Source organism: Papaver somniferum, chromosome 7 (genome assembly GCF_003573695.1).
Source record: "Papaver somniferum cultivar HN1 chromosome 7, ASM357369v1, whole genome shotgun sequence".
NCBI lineage: Eukaryota > Viridiplantae > Streptophyta > Magnoliopsida > Ranunculales > Papaveraceae > Papaver > Papaver somniferum.
In genome coordinates, this window is record NC_039364.1 from 165,384,039 (window position 1) to 165,400,758 (window position 16,720).

Consider the following 16,720-nt stretch of genomic DNA (forward strand, 5'->3'; position numbering starts at 1 on the left):
CCACAAGGTTGTATCCATCACAAAGAGAACTCAGGCAGGGTGACCAGTTATCACCATACATTTTAATTATGTGTGCAAAAATTTTGTGTACAAACCTGACACAGCTAGGACTACATGGGCAACTGAAAGGACTGTGCATATCAACATAAGCATCTCCAATCCTACATCTCATGTACGTTGATGATTTACTCATTACATGCTCAGCGGACTAGAATACCTATGACAATATACAAACGATCTTACTCTCCTACTCAACATCGTCTGGTCAAGCAGTCAACAAACAAAAATCAATATCCATTCATCATCCTAACACCCCACAACATATCCAACACTCGCTAGCTGACACCTTGCAAATCCAAACAACTCATAACCCACCAACTTACTCAGGAGTTCAGTTCAAACACGGTAAAAATTCTTCACCAATATTTGCTCAACTGCTTCAGAGATTAGAAAGGAAAGATAAAGGTTGGATGGTAAAACGCTTAAACCAGGCAGGTAGACAGCTGCTAATAAACACTTTTCTAATTCCAACAGCGAATCATATCATGATGACTCAGCTACTACCCACTTATGTCCATAAGAAAATGGATAAGATAGCAAGGAATTTCTTCTGGGGCTATGACGCAAACACTAAAAAGCTACAAATCATTGGATGGGACAAAACAAATCTACCAGTGAGTCAGGGAGGACTAGGGATTCGAGACAGCAAAAAACATAACTATGCATTGCTCAGGAAACGAGTGCATATCGAAACCACCAGATTCAACAAGTGCAGCTTGGAAAAATCTATACAAGGTGGTTTTGTTTGTGCATGATAATTGTACGGTTCAGATTGAAGATGGAAAATCAACCTTGATCAAAGAAAAATGGATCCCAATGCATAGAAACATTTCGAATACATGACATTTGAGAGATAATATGGTTAGTTCTCTGATTGAACCCCATTCTTTTACCTGGAACTGTGACTTGCTGAACCAGATATTCACACCAGCCATCACCAACTTAATTAGAAGCATACACATCTCTAACCCTCCGATTCCGGACACCCCAATAAGGCCTCACTCAAAAACTGGACACTGCACAGTCAAGAGTGGATATGAGGTGCTGATGAAATCAGCGCACCATGAGCAACCAACTGCAACAGGAAATCCTACAACCCAAACATCTACCACAATAACCCAGGATGATATCCTCAGGTCGAAGAGGATACGACAAGCAAATAGCCCACTAAAGATCAAAATTTTCTTGTGGGAAGTAAGTCACAAAGGTTCAACACTGTCCGCATTGGGTGTGTGGGCATTCATAAGCTGTTGCACGGGTTTGACCTATTGTCATTATCCATTGTAGCTAGATGTAGGCCCATGAACTTCCAAGTTTCTTGTGCGAGAGTACATTCGAACTAGGGGTGAGCAAAAAGTCCGGAACCGCGGATTTCACCCGTATCCGTCCGCAAATTTACGGGTGAAACTCAATCCGCAAGAACTATGGGCTGGTTACGGGTGGGATTCTCAAATCCGCACATTTAGCGGTTTTGTTGCGGTTGGACTTTAAAATCCGCGGATTCGTCCGCACCGTACATAGCATCATTTATAAACAAGGAGAAGATGATGAAAAAGGAAGATAAGTCATGAGATTGATGAAGAAATGTTGGAATTTTATGATTTTATAAAGTAGAAACGATGATTGTAAAGATGGCATCTGAGTACTAGTAGTAGAAATGACTACTGATTTCATCAACTGAAATATGATGAGTTTTGAACTCTAGTCTACGTGCCAACTTGGTTCAAATTCTAGAGAAGCAGAATAGAAAGAACGGTAAGTGGGTGTGAGAAGTTGAAAGAACGGCAGACTTTCAAAATTAAAAAGAAATCAAGAAATAGGTAAATGCAGATACAGCACTACTAAGATTAGTATGGTCATCGTCATCCGAAGGGGTGTGACAAGTTGGGAACCTTGAATCATAGTACTGAACCTTGAGGTAAGAATCAAAACACCGCTGAACTAAACAAAAATACTGGGAGTACATTACATTTATTATAATCTATGATTATTATTAATTTTTTTCGATTAAAACCGCGGTTAATCCGCATCCGGTCCGCATCATCCGTTGATCCGCGGATGTCAAATCCGCGGGATGATTGGGTTGGACACGGTTTGATTTTTCAAATCCGCAATTTTGGCGGATTGGACGCGGGTGACCCCTAATCCGCATCCGTCCGTCCGTCCGTTGCACACCCCTACGGCAATGCCTAACATGATAAGTCAAGCCACAAGATCACAACAAGAGAGTACAACCAATCATCAACAACAACAAACAAGAACAGCGAGGAGATGGAATTCCACAGGCCTAAGTCAAGGACCAAGAGATTTCAAGGAGTTCATGCTGCTAGCACAGGACAAGAACTCATTCACATTGTGTTGCTTCACCATCTGGAACACTTGGCTAGCTAGAAATGTAAGAATATACAAGAAAACACCGCAACAAACTTTTCAGATAGCATTGCTTCTAATACAAGAATACCGATGGGCCCACAAACATATCATTCCCACGCAGAGTTCAAATACAGCGCCGCAACAACATCAATCCAGCAGCAACAACCAGCAAATAAAAGAAACTTGGAAGCAATGTGACTTGCTGGATTTGTAGAAATGAACAACGATCAGTCATGACTCATAATAGCAACGACTTTCACCTATTGGATTAAGGACAGCCTTGTGACGGAAACATGGGCCTTTCTGTTGGCCTGGCAAGTTCACAAAGTCGGAGGAAAATCTGGTTTGAAACAGACTCACTGAAGCTAATAGAGAAAGGTAACATCGCCTACACCTAATAGGAGAATTCAAGCGGACACACACCTATCGAGAAGCGAACTACGTACGGAGCAGATGGATTGCTAATGTATTTAGTTTAAGCTCTGACTTATTTGATACAAAGTGTTAATTCCCATCTGTCTCGCACAATTATTTCCAATCAGTTACTTAACAAAAAAAAAAAAAAAACACAGAACATAAGGTTGCTTGCCTCCATTTAAGAGAGGAATGTGCTCGATAAGAACGGGCACACTGTTACAGTCATGGATTAACCGTTTAGTATGTATTTCCTATCCCTTAATTGAGAATTATTTGGTACACGACACGGATTCCCCGTTTAGTACAATTGAGAACTTAGGGCATCTTGGAATAGATTCGGCTAAGTCTACCACATACGAATGCAAAATCGTTTCAAAAAAGAACTGCTTGATGTCTCGCAGCCACTTTTCCGGGAAAAGCAAGATAAAACAAAATACCGAGCAATACTTGTTATAAGATGTCAACATAACCATTCTTGACTGAACAAAAATCAATAAAAGCTTCGCTTCCCGTAGCACATGCTACCTTTTTTTTTCTTCTTTTCAGATGATTGTGGAACAACCTACCCATCTAGATGGAATGTAATCTAGGTTTTACACAAAGATCCGAAGTTCGGAGACCATTATGCCCAACTCTAGGATGGAAGCTTTTTTCATTGGATCTAGACATAATTTTGAGTGATCCCAAGAACAAATGATACTGGCAGGCACATGACGTTTCTCCTCTTCGCAGTTCCAACTCACATTGCTTAATATCTTCGCACATCACTTCCAGTAGTCAAAGAGACTCGAAAGTCGGAGAAACAATGTTCAGAAAAATACAAATTCCCATCTGATGACAGTCACTAGCTAACAATGAACCCTCCCAATAGTAAGATAAAGACTTCCCCTGCGAACGATAGACAATGCCCTATGGAGTATAAAAAACAAACATAAATTTTTGCAACTAAGTATATAAAAGTAATGGAGTAGTACAGACTACTTCTACGACAATCAAACTATCCAAAATAACTTTATCTTTCATTATGGTTTCTAACAAGATGAGCTTTTTTTTAAATGGTACGCAAAATGTTCTCACCTGATGTGTGCAAGTCTTCTGAGAATAAACAGCCTTCAAAAATAAAACTAAAGAAGCATCAGGAAGAAATCCCATCTATTAGGGGGACCGCAAATTCACTGAAATCCAACATCCACAAGTTGTGGGCTGGAATCAGCCCACTACCCCTGAACAAGAGAATTTCCCACCCTTCTTCAAGACCTGAGGTAATAGGTTTCTTCGAAGTGCTAAAAGTGGAGACCATAGATGGATAAGAACCTTGCTGGAAAAAGCTAATGTGGCCATCAATACATAAAAACAAAGTCAGACTCAACATGGCTAAACCCTTAACCCAGTTATCTTTACCTGCCTGACATGTGCTTGTTGATCTTTGCATCTAGTAAAGAAGGGAGCATAGTGTAGATACCTTGGCATACTCTAGTAGAAAATACAGTGCCGCGTTAAGTACAGTATGACAGGAATAAGCTCATGTAGAAAGAGAACTTAAAAACATAAAAAAAAGATGGGTATGCATGACAGCAATGTGTTTTCAAAGTCATACGGCTGTGTTTCAGAAGGTTAAGAGTACAAATCACCAGGGTGGAACAATTGAACTGTTTGTTTCTAACTGAACTTTTGACATTAATGAGCTACAGTTAAGCAAAGACAAAATAGCCTCTGTTGGTAGAAAAAAATAATCAAAAACTTAGTTGTTCCAAAAAAAAAAGATCTATCAAAAGAATCAAAAGTAGTTTTCTAGATGAATGTTAAGTCGCTATGTTCTGAACCTGAGAAGGTTTCTATATCAGGTAAAGAGCCTGAACAATAAGAAACCCACTAATTTCTCCTTTAAATTACCCCCTCTTCTATATATCCTACTATTAGGCATAGGCAACCAGTTATCTTTCGCAGTGTACAACAATGACTACATTAACATGGTAAACATGTTCACTTACAGGAATGAAGTATGCAAATACCTTGGAGCAACAGATCTCTCAGCTAAGAGTGAAGGAAGGAACAACCACTGGTAACTAGGACATGCTTGATCTTTATGATCATCTTTGACTTGGAGACAACAAGGAGCAGATGTCTCTATATACGACTAATTTCTTTTTATCCACTGATACCCGCAAGATATTCAATTCCTTCTGTATAACATTAATCAACATTAACAAAGGATATCAGGTGAAAAAATAAAAAATCAATAGAAGACAAAGAAATGCCTACAGAAATCCAGCTGAGATGGCAAGTTTATGTCTGACTATATACAAATTTTCAATGTGTGATAACAATACATGGGCAATAAGCAAATGAGATGGACTGCAAAAACAAAATCATCGATAAGCATGTCGAAAAAGAATAAAACATGTGCAGTATACCCAGCTAGAACTAGAGACGTTGACTGCATAGCCCAACCAGAACTAGCATAAACGAGAACCAAAGACACAGCTCAAACTAGAGCAAAACCATCGAGCCTCCGCCATCAACATTGCTACAACAAAGGCTCCCACTCAGCTAAAGCTAATAAGCCGAAGTTAAAACCTTAAAAGTGTACCAGATTCTACCTACAAACCTTTAAAAACACTATTTTTCCTAGTATCACAGGTCTCTTCCTTTTGTTATTTCTGATTCTGAAAATAAGTGTGACTTCAAATCCAAATAACAAATGTTGGAAGCCAATAGACACAACTTTATGGAAAAAACATAAATTAGTTTCCTTTATCAGATTCTATTCAAATCACAAGAAATAATTAGCTAGCATTTTATTTCCGGGGAGATGAGAGACATATTTGATATACCTTTCAGATTGGGGAGAGGAGGGCTCGTCCGGAGAGGATTGAGCAGATGAACCGCCTTGAATCCGCGGTCTTTCATACATAAACCTTGCTGGGCCTACTTCAACTTCCTGTGAAACTTCATCCACACATGAAAAACTACCTTGCCTAACAGAACCAAACTCAACACGCTCTGCAGGCGAACTATAACCAACATTTCGATCATAAGAGTACAACATAACGACAGATGGACCAGCAGGTCCAGTGGGTGAAACACCATTTGAGTTTATGCTCACCATTGGGTAAATGCCGTTGTTGCTACGAATAGAAGTTGGGGAGCGAAATGAACCGTTCTGGGTCTGATATGAGGAGAAAGATTCATGCCTATACGAGTCAAACGTTCTATAATCAGCTTGGTTCTCATTTGCTGCCAAGCGATCTAACCTTGTGCTAGGCTTATCACCGAGACCATTATTTCGCCCAGCAGTTCGCTGTCTAAATCCCATATTCCAAGTTCCCTCACTTTCTTTGTGGTGCTCATCGCAGTCATAATTGTCATTGTTCAATTTATGGTTTCGAATACTTGACGATTGTCGTTCCCTGAAAGGAACCTTCTGAAATTGAAAAACAAAGATTCATCAGCCTACTACAACTGCTACTACCTTCCTGCGTTCTATATAAGGAAACAATATGCCAGCTTATACAGCCTTCCTTCACATGTATAGAAGGTAAACAACGTGCAAAGTAACAGGTTCTTGTGAAAAGTCATCTTACACGACTTGGCAGGTAGGTTCCAGTTCCCCCACGGTATCTAGGGCTTTCATCACCATAACACTGATAAACACCATTTGATCTTTGAGAACCAGGTTGAAACTGAGAAACGGGAACGAGACGAGGGCCATAACTTGTAAACTGAGTGAGAAGGTTTCCATTAGGCGAAATAGGTCTTCCCGGACCATCCCAGGGGAAATGACCCTGTAAATACATTGGTGGTACCATAGCGGGGGAAGGATAAATCAAAGGACCTTGATACCTTGTATTTTGACACAACCGTGCAAACTGAAGATTTCCCCAATGACTAGTAAAGTCACTTTTCAGAATGTCAGATTTGTGCTCCTCGGGATGTTCCGTTAAAGAACCATTCCTACTTGAATCACGGGTACTGAAAATCTCGGACTGACCACGGGACTCTACAGAGTCAAAGTTCTGGTCTGACTGGTTTGTATGACTATGATCATCTGATCCCTCCTCCCCCTCTAAATTGCTAGTGGATCTTTCACTAGTTTCAGTCCCTATAGGCACATTGTACATAGGAAGCATTGTTAGGAATGGAACAGGGGGGCCTGCAAGATAAAATGCAAAGGGTACCATCGCTGGATTTTCCATTGTACTTTGCCGTGAACCAGTACCCACAAGCATAGGAGATAAAGGTATCATCGAGTCCGATCCACTCATACTTGATGTTTCATAGCTAGGCAGTTGGTGGGTCTGAGAATGCAAAGAAGCCACTGATCTTCTTTCAACCATTTCAGTTTGTTGAATCCAGTCTTTGTTGTCTTCATCTGCCTGTGAAGAACTGTTATCTACTGACGCATCATCATACGACCTGTTTTTGTCTTTATCATATGCGGTGCACGAATCTACAGAAGGAGTGATTCTTCTTCCCCGTTTATCCTTAGATGATTTAGAGACTTTGGCAGATAATCCATCCCAGGAACTTTCAGAAGATGTTTTGCTTCTTGAGGAACCTGGTTCTGAAGTAGGTAAGGATCTCATACTCACATATCTATCAGGGCTATGAGCCTCATTTCCTCTATCACACTTTTTCTGGTGAGAAACATTTCGATTTTTGCTTTCTTTAGCAAACTTGTGGCGACCTTTCCCTATTGAACTGCCAGAGCTACTCACTCGAGTTAAAGGAACAAAGTTATGCGACATTGAGTCATCAGACTGCACTACCTGGAAAGCTCCATCATCTGCACCCAAACCTCTAACAGAACTAGCAGCATCTTGATCCTGCCAGAAACGGTGAGAACTTTCAATCTGTTTGACTTCGGTCAATCCTGAATTTTCAAAATTTGGTTCCATAACTTGATTTGACGCTAACTCAACTATAGGGAAGTATCTCGAAGATGGCGATGACACCTTAGTTTGAGGAAATGAGGTACTGCCCTGAAGAGGGTCAGCCAAAGGCATATCTGCTGGAATCATACCCATCAAATTCCTACGAGCATAACCAACTGATGCCAGAGCAGAAGGTGAAACTGGACGAGGTAAGTGTGGAGAAGCTAAATTCATAGGATACTGCATACGGCTGGGAGGACCATGTAATCTGGTTGATGCCATCATGTTCACCATGTTTTGCGCCTCCTGACACATCTTCCTCGTATCAGCTACAGAAGCAAGCTCTTCTCCAGTGGAACCAAAACCAACTTCCTCATAATTCTTGTTTTCACCAGCAATATCAAGGCTTCGAAGAGATGGGATGCTCCTCAAAGTTGAGGAATCTTCAGTTACACATTTAGCGCTATGAGTCCCTGGAACTTCCAGATTCTTTCTCCTTGTATATTCTGCCTTCCGAGTACTCTGTTTTCTCCCCATTTCTGGCACCTTGTTATGTCTTCCTCTGGAAACCTCAGTTGATGCGTCTGTTAGCTCAGGACTAGAATGTGCCCTCACAAAATGGAATGTGTTTTGCACCTCATCCGCCAAGTAATTTGGTATAATCTTTCGGTGACCCGCAGCTTCACCAGGGTTAACATTCTTCGCCAAATGCTCAGTCACCCTGGAAGTGTTTAGATTAGAAATTCTTTTCCGACCAGTACGAGAAGTTGCAGAAAAGTTACTGGTCCTAGATACTCTTTCTGGGGCTTGACTGCCAGGAGACTCCTCGATCTTTTTCTTGCTGCTCACAGGATGTTTTAAATTCTCAGATCCAATTACATGATCAGGAATTGATGGTTGCAAGCAAACCAAATCAGCACCAGGTGCATCAGGGCGGTGCCGACTACCATGTCTACCCCATGTGTTCATAAAGAACAGATTTACTTCAGACATTACGTTCTCTTTCGGGCAGTCGAGAAGTCTGGCCAACCTTTTCGCTCCAAACGCGAAGGCACTACGAATCCTAAAAAAATTACCTGAAAGAAAACACAAATAAGAAATTTATAATTATCGAATGCAGTTATGCTTATCTAACTACTTGGTCAAGCAAATATTTGTTTTCCATACACAGCAGAGAATGAATAAAACTAAAACATTGTAATTTTCCTATCGGATTAGTTTCTAAAGTTATAGATTGCCAGGTTTAACACATCAACTCCTTCATTGTATCTAAATCTAGTCCGATGGATAAATGAATTGTTTCACTTGTATAAACTTCTAAATACTGCGACACGTGATTCAACTTTTAGAATTCATCATGTTCTTCGGTTTAACATCACAGACACTAATAATTCATCATGTATAACTCCAAAACAGAATAATTTATTTCAAAGCTTTCATTTTTTTTGTATCGTATACTGGTTTTTTACATATAATTATCTGATGAAAAAAAAAAAACTTGGTAGAAATAATTCTCTGAGCTGCTCAATATGGGGTCATTTGGCTCGAACAGAACCCAGAAACTTTTACAGACACAAGCGACGATAAGATTGCTTTAACTGTCACAGACTTGCTAGTTAGAGAGATTAAGCTAGAATAACATGTCGAAACTATTCCCATGCCGCCTCAACCTTGCTCTCTCCTTCTTCACAGTCAAAGAGTGAATATATCTGAGCTGACAAGAAAATCAATAACCTGGACTAATAAACCCGCAATAAAATCAACAGAGCCAACAAAGAAAAGTTTGTGTAAGACGGATATAGAGGCATTAAAACGGTAACTACATGTAAGAGGTCCTCACAGTCACGACACATACCTATTTTAAGACACTGACCTGGACTCTATCTAACAGTGGGTTTTTCTGTTTTCTAATAAATAACAATGAAATTTTTAAGTATCACAGTAAGCTAAAACTGGAGAGAAGCTTCAAAGGCGAGTTGAAAAAAATTCAGTGTTGTGAGAATGCCAAGGCATCTTGAATACCTTTACTAACACTTCGTCCAAGGTTGTTGTTTATTCGTAGAGGATCAATAACGTTGAAATGTTTAGATACAAAGGGTTGACCCTGATTATCTTGACCGCCCACAGAGTATACAGAACTACAAGCATCAAATAATTTACTGAGCAACAAGTCTTCAGTATCCCTTCGAGGAGGTTCCGCTGCCATACGTTGCACTATCAACATCAGACACACTCGTTAGATAATTATCATAAGGAAGGTTTTTCCTAATGTGGGCCAATTAACTGAAAAGAAATAATCAAAAGTTATTACCTGTCATATCCGCAAGTCTACAAATTGGAACTGGACCCCAAAGGCTAACACAAAAATGGTCCCAGTCAAAGTTACTGAAAAACTCTAGAAACCGGTAAAGGACCTGAACATAAAAACAAAAAGTAAGAAACATTGAGCTACGACTCTCCACCATAAGTAATTAGAGAGAAAAGGAGAATTCCATAGCAACCTCAAGTGGTCCTGCGAAGGAATTGTTGAAGACATGAAATATGTAGAGAACTAATGTTTCAAGTGCATAAGTAGAAATAAGTCCATGATGAGCTCCCAATATACGACTCTCATAGTAACACCAAGCTTTTATCAGAATGATGCTGCGCTTGAATATATGACTTTTCGTAATTAAATAGTCAACCTACATAAACACATAAGTTTTAGCACAAAAGCAACGCAAAAATAAACATTATGAAGTTGGTTTGCTCAAGATGTCAGCTAGACCTTACCTCCTCAAGAAAACAAAGAGTGCACAGCCCGCCAAGCTGGTTAAAGGATATGTCTACTACAATATTTTCTACAAGACACTTGATTATCTTCACCTGCAAATGGATGAAACATAAAAACGATTCAGTATTTACCACAAAGGGCATTGGAAACCACAGATCGACAATATTATGTGGCGGTAACAGCCGCATGAAAAACAGCACCACAGGAGTCCAAATCAGGTGCAAGATGCAAATACCAGAGTATTTATAATGTCTAGAACAGAGACAAGGGGGTTTTTGAGAGTTACCCCGTACAAAATAAGTCTATAATTCAGTATGCACGCTTTGAAGAGTGGCCACAACAGTATATACCAATTTATTATGAAAAATTTGCTCCTCGCCAACCCGTATTTCACTATATCAGAAATTCCAAGCAACCTCAAAACATAACTAACATGGAACACGATACACAGTGCAACTCCAATTAGGTCGCACCTTTTTCTAATTCTTTTTCTTATAAGGCACGGGTCAGAAATTAGTCAAGAAATACAAGATACTGAAACATAAAATGAGTGAGGCACTTAGGAGGTGTTAGGAGTTAAGAACATACTTCTGCCTGTATGTATTGCACCTCTTTCACACGAAATTCAGCCGTCTCACTCTTTTCTTCAGTCTCGAGTATATAACGGACCTCATTAGCCCAAGTATCCTTCAAAGTTTCATTCTCACTGAATGCTGTCAGGTCAATGTCCCCATCTGGTAAGTAGGTCTTAAGAGGGACAGACCCAAACATAAAAACCTGAAATAATTTGATAAAAACACACCATCAGTCAGAAAAAATGCTCCACGCCAGGGTTATCATTATAAAAGACAATGCAATATCTTTCTTAATGAAGTGTATACAAGTATAGAAACAGGATGACTAGTAATACTGACGAGTTAATTTTGGAACCAGAAGAATATATAATCCCTTAGCTTTAACATCCAACATGAAGCATCTAGTCCAAAATTAACTTAAAATACAAATCAACCAATCTCTACAGTATTATAGAGACAATTTGACACAAGCAACTCGGGATGATCCAAATAAATAGAGTGATGCCTCAAGACAAAAAACTCACATTTTATTCTCTGAAATTTTGCATTCCTAAAAGCATTATTCTAGCAACCTATAAATATCCAAAACACTCTTATATAACCTGCAGATTCTATGAACCTCAATACTTTTAGACATGGATAACCACACCTAGGTATTGCGGGAAGATAGGACTACCTTGCAGGAGAAGCACTTCAAGATAAGCCTCTGAACATAGTCTGCAACAGCATTTCTGCGTTCTTCAGAGGGCTTGTTGGGTTGAATGTAATTAATTAATTCTTCGGTTCTCTTTTCAGCAATGGACCATCTTTCTGCATCAAGGGATCTAGTCACCGAACAAACTGTATCGGGCAGAAGGCCATTGGGCATAACACCACTAGGCTGTGCCCAGTGCTCATGATCGCCCATGCAATGACGAACCAGATACTACCCTAAATAGATAAACTAGGAGAGTACCCACACTAAATCTCCTCTTAAACTAAGTTCCAATGATATAATCTTCAAGAGAAAATCCAGATTATAGAGTATGTCAAACTGAACTGGACAAGTGACCCTAATTTCAACACAAGACCAACTATACAACAGTAACAGAATTTGATAAGTTTTTTCCCCGAACCAACTATTGAAACAGTTAGCACAATCAAAATTTGGGTAATACACTAATACTTAATTAAAAACCCTCAACAATCACAATGTTATTTGATTAAAAGTAGAATCCTAGAGTAACTGAGTATTTCATTATTTTTTTCCTTTCAAAACAGTAAAAATTAAACTTCTAGTGGATCTATCTTGAATGAAATCCTGCTTAAAAGACCAAAACTTCTGTAGTAACTAATCTTCATGAAAGCAACTGTGCATTTCTCCTCTGCTCGCTTGAATCACCACAAAAACGATTCAGAAAACAAGCATCAAAATTGAATGATGATTTCTTTGATTTTTCAGTTTAGGGTTTTACTTTTGGTTGTTTGTGCAACGAAAGTGTCAACTTAGGGTTTTTGCTAAGTTTTTTTGTTTTTGTTTCTTTGTTCAGACAGGGATGTGAGGAAGCCGGAGAAAATGAATTAAAACTTTTAAATGAGAGTAAAAGAAAAGGAAATTTTCTGAATAATAATCTTAGTCCGTTATATGTTAACGGAAAGTAGGGGGTTTTAGCTTCATTCACGATCAAACGCAAGTCTAAGATGTGGTCGGGCCACGTATATTGAGTATGTGACCATCTTTATTTCTTGACAACTGTGGTTGATAATAGTAGAGATTAACATTTAGTCCCAAATTTATTGGGTTTTGGACGTTTTAATCCTGTCCTCCCAGGCCTGATACATGTTAGTCCAAAATTTCCCGCATTGACAGTTTCATTCAAAATTTTGACGAGTTAATCCAAACTTCTCCCGATCCGAAGAATCATATTATCGTAAATACCCCATTTATATTTTCGCATGTAAATTAAAGCAGAGAGAGAGAGTTTTAAGATCTGAAAATTTTGTCAAAACAGAGGCGATTTGGGTTTTCGTTCTCCGCGATTTCTGATTCCAGGTAAGGTTGTTGATCTTTGATTATGTTTATTTCAATGATTTCTTCTTTATTTACTAATTATTTTTAATTTTGGTAGATTTGGTCGGTTTGCAATCTTTTGATTTGATTGTTTATTAAATTTCTAAAATGCAATCTTCAACATATTACTCGCAAGGTGATGATAATTATGATTCTCGTACATTTTTTATTTAGATTCAGTCCAAATTATTATTGTTATGTGGGAATAAAGACGATGTCGAGTGGTTACACCAGTATAGAACACCTGACTGTTTCCGGTGGTGAATTTGTTCCTGTAAATCCCTTTCTCTCTAATTTTCACAAATACGTCGTTTCTTGCTACTATTTTGTTTTACATTTTGTAGGGATCCGACGCATGCAACTGTCAAAATTTGCAAATATGGATTTACTTTATTGGTTTTTTAATTTGATTGTGATTTTATGAAATTGAGTAGTTTTTTTTTTTTTTTTTTAGAGTTGAATCTTCAGACACTTCCTTCATCCGAAACAAGGGAAAATTTCTGGTGGTTACCGTCCTCCTCGTGATGTTGATGGTATTATTTATCTTTTTTTTTCTGCCATGTTGAATTTAAGAAGTTTTTTTTAGGTTAATGGGGCTATTTATTATAAATTCAAACTATATTTGGGGTTGGATGCAACTACTATCCGAGATGCATAGCTTAATGCTAGCCATTAAGAAATTGCTAAGTAATTAGAAGTTGATTTCTCAATGAATTTATACGTGGTTATCATACTCAACAGTTTAGGTTTGTTTTTGGAGCTTCAAAGTCATGTCATGTTTGTCACTGCAGATTTTTAGATTTGGTTAAGGATAAATCTAGTACTAGGATCTTATTGCATGGAAAAGAAATTTAGCAGTTGTAAATGCTCAGGAATCATAAAACTTGAATTCCAACTCATTTAGAACTTTGTATCATTTTTATGTCATCTAAAGACAAAGAAAATTAGACACCTTTGCTGACCATGTCAGCTAGTTTGGATCTTTTTCACCCAATTGTAACATGGATTAGGAAGACTCCTTTATACTAATTGGCGAGACTTAGACACTGAAATGGTAGGCTTTGACTTAACTCTTTTCCAATTAACTGATAGGATCTGTTGCTCCACATTAGATGATGGGTTGGCACCTAATGTAGTTGCAATTGCACGTTAGCGTTCACTTGGTCAAGACTAATGTGGTCTATACAGTAACATTGTTTTGTTTTTAAATAAATAAATGAGTAGTTGAGCTTATGTGTAGTTTTTTTTTAATACAACCATGATTTTAAACTTCAACATTTGAATGAATTTAAGCTTAGTTTAAATATTGGTAATGTAAAACTGAAAGGTCACCAAAAGGAAACTATTAACCATTTTTATGATAATAGTATAACTTTTTAGAATATATAATCTTTTTTATAAGCTTCCTATAGAATTCCATTTCATTTATCTCAGTGACTGGACCTTGTTCACATCTTCAAAGCAAAATGACTGAATATGTTTTTATCATGAATAATCTGACATTGGAAACCTAATTCACATTCAAAATTGTTTTTAAAAGGGTGACCCTTGAATACTATGTGAAAATTTAAACACTTGCCTTGTTAGTTTGGGCACCTTTTGTTATTGAATTCTTAATATGCACATAATTATACATTTGTTACTTTTTAATGTGTACATAATTGTACACATATTGACTTTTGTTGTGCACATAGTTATACGCATGTTGCTCATTGATGTGTACATACTTGTACACCTGTTGAAAGTGCAAACATAATGTTCTCGTCACATTTTTTGAATTTGCTTATCTTCCTTATCTATGGGATCAATAAGACAACAGGTCATTAGTTGTTCTTTTAACGAAAACGTGATGAGAACATTATGTTAATGTGATATAAGCAGGTGATATAAGCTTTGACTGTGGGCCATCTGAATCGGGTATTATTATAGTGTACATAGTTGTACACCCGTTGATTGATAATGTGTATAGAGTTGTACACTTGTTGATTGCCAATGTGTACATGTTTGTACACTGGTTGGCCCGGGAAAGTGTATAAAATTGAAGAGCAATGAAAACGGGCCTACAGTAATACCGCAAGTGCACGGTCATCAGTTGTACCTCGTGCAAGTACGGGTCGATTCCACAGGGACTGGGTGTGTTTGGAGTGTGTAGCTATTTTGGGCTTCTAAGTTGCTATTGGGCTTTGGTAACTTCTAGGCACAGTGGGCTTGGCTTTGGTTTTGAAGTGCACTGGGCTCTTGATTGAGTTTGTGCTTTGGCTTTATTCTATAAGAATGAACTGGGCTTTGGGCCTTTGGACTACAGATGGACTGAACTGAGCCTTGGGCACCCTAACAGTGGTCTGGGCTTTTGCTTCACCCTAGCAATGAGCTGGGCTTTTGGCCTTTGTTCCTGGGCTTAGCTTTTGACCTGAGAGTAACTAGGCCTTTGGAGTTAACTGTGGACTGAACTGGGCTTGTGCTGTGAGCCAAGCTCAGTTGCAGCAGCAGCAGTGGAAACCAGGTTGCAGCAGCAGTGGTGGCTGGCACAGCAGGAGCAGGTGCACAGCAAGGGAAAGGAAAGAAAGCAGCAATGGTGACAGTGGAAGCCAAGTAATAACAAAACAGAGATAGTTGCAAACCAAGGCTACAAGCCAAGGGCAGGAGTGTGGAGATAAGCTGACAATGAAGTAAAAAAAGGGAAAAAAAAGCAAACACAAGGCAATGGCTTTAGGCATTCATCTAGAGTGGGAAGAGAACCAGCTTGCTCACAGTCACTAGTGAGCACTAGTTTCTCCCCACTGCTCAATCAACTCAATGCTCTAAGGCTCTAACCTAGCATTGACACACAACAGTAAACTAATCCTAACATTTGAGAAGCTAACAGTTGACAAAACAAGAGATTCAAAACAGTGACAAAACAGGAAACAAAACCAAAGAAACCAAGGCTGTGAGCCAAGGGCAGGGAGGAGAAGAAGTAACAAAACAGTTAAGTTGCAAGTGACTGTGAAAACAAAATGTGGGTTAAGCTAAGGCTTTGAATCCACCCTTGTGTCCTAGCCAAACAATGTGATCCTAGGTTGAGTTGAAAATCCTATGCATACATCTAGAATGGGAGGAAAACTAATTTGCTCACTAGTTTGCCCCTAGCATTGACTGTCTTTTGACAGAACAATCAATCACAGGCACTATGAGCATCAATCTCTTCCCATTGCTCAATCAACACACTGCACTAAGGCTATAACCTATCATTCCACTATCTAACAGTCCACTAAAGCATCATCTGAGCCTCAGCAGTGAACTCAGAACATGAGAAAACAGATGGAACAACACATGATTAACAGGAACAACATAACATTTAAACTACTAAACAGTGAATGAAAATTGCAAAAGAAGAACCCTAAAAATTAACAGTGAAATCAAATTAAATTAACCCAATTAGGGGGTTTCTCGGCTAACCAAGAACAGTTTTTGCATTCTCTACAGCTTCCCTTTTATAGCTTACAACAAAATCCCTAATTTCACAAAACCCTAAATTTGTAAACCCTAACTTTTGGGGAAAAATCAAATTCGACATACCCATGTGTGAATTCTGCTCGACCCATGCCCTGTTGATGTT

General features: G+C 38.7%; 1 protein-coding gene across 9 annotated transcripts; it reads right to left on the reverse strand.

The window, feature by feature from the left end:
* Positions 1-3,274: 3,274 nt before the first annotated feature.
* LOC113298985 lies at positions 3,275-12,667 on the reverse strand. 9 transcript variants are annotated; one of them, XM_026547894.1, is made up of 12 exons: positions 11,749-12,666; positions 11,086-11,274; positions 10,497-10,589; positions 10,226-10,408; positions 10,036-10,138; positions 9,747-9,938; positions 6,435-8,800; positions 5,685-6,274; positions 4,863-5,033; positions 4,313-4,323; positions 3,928-4,178; positions 3,275-3,759 (listed from the first exon to the last, which is right to left on the reverse strand). In XM_026547894.1, exons 1-9 carry the CDS (start codon positions 11,977-11,979, stop codon positions 5,024-5,026), a joined length of 3,957 nt encoding a protein of 1,318 aa, XP_026403679.1. In that variant the 5' UTR covers positions 11,980-12,666; the 3' UTR covers positions 3,275-3,759; positions 3,928-4,178; positions 4,313-4,323; positions 4,863-5,023. The 9 variants fall into 9 exon arrangements, with proteins under 9 accessions (XP_026403679.1, XP_026403676.1, XP_026403677.1 ...); XM_026547891.1 differs by having other exon boundaries at positions 3,928-4,133; positions 4,252-4,323; XM_026547892.1 differs by having other exon boundaries at positions 3,928-4,168; positions 4,252-4,323.
* Positions 12,668-16,720: the final 4,053 nt, after the last annotated feature.

Bases quoted from the DNA above. Each gene is read 5' to 3' on its own strand.
- LOC113298985 (XM_026547896.1), bottom strand. From the start codon at position 11,979: ATGGGCGATCATGAGCACTGGGCACAGCCTAGTGGTGTTATGCCCAAT. The intron at 10,590-11,085 runs GTATGTTCTTAA...ATCCATTTGCAG, and splicing joins TGCAATACATACAGGCAGAA to GTGAAGATAATCAAGTGTCT. The intron at 8,801-9,746 runs GTATTCAAGATG...GTTTTCTTTCAG, and splicing joins TGGACGAAGTGTTAGTAAAG to GTAATTTTTTTAGGATTCGT.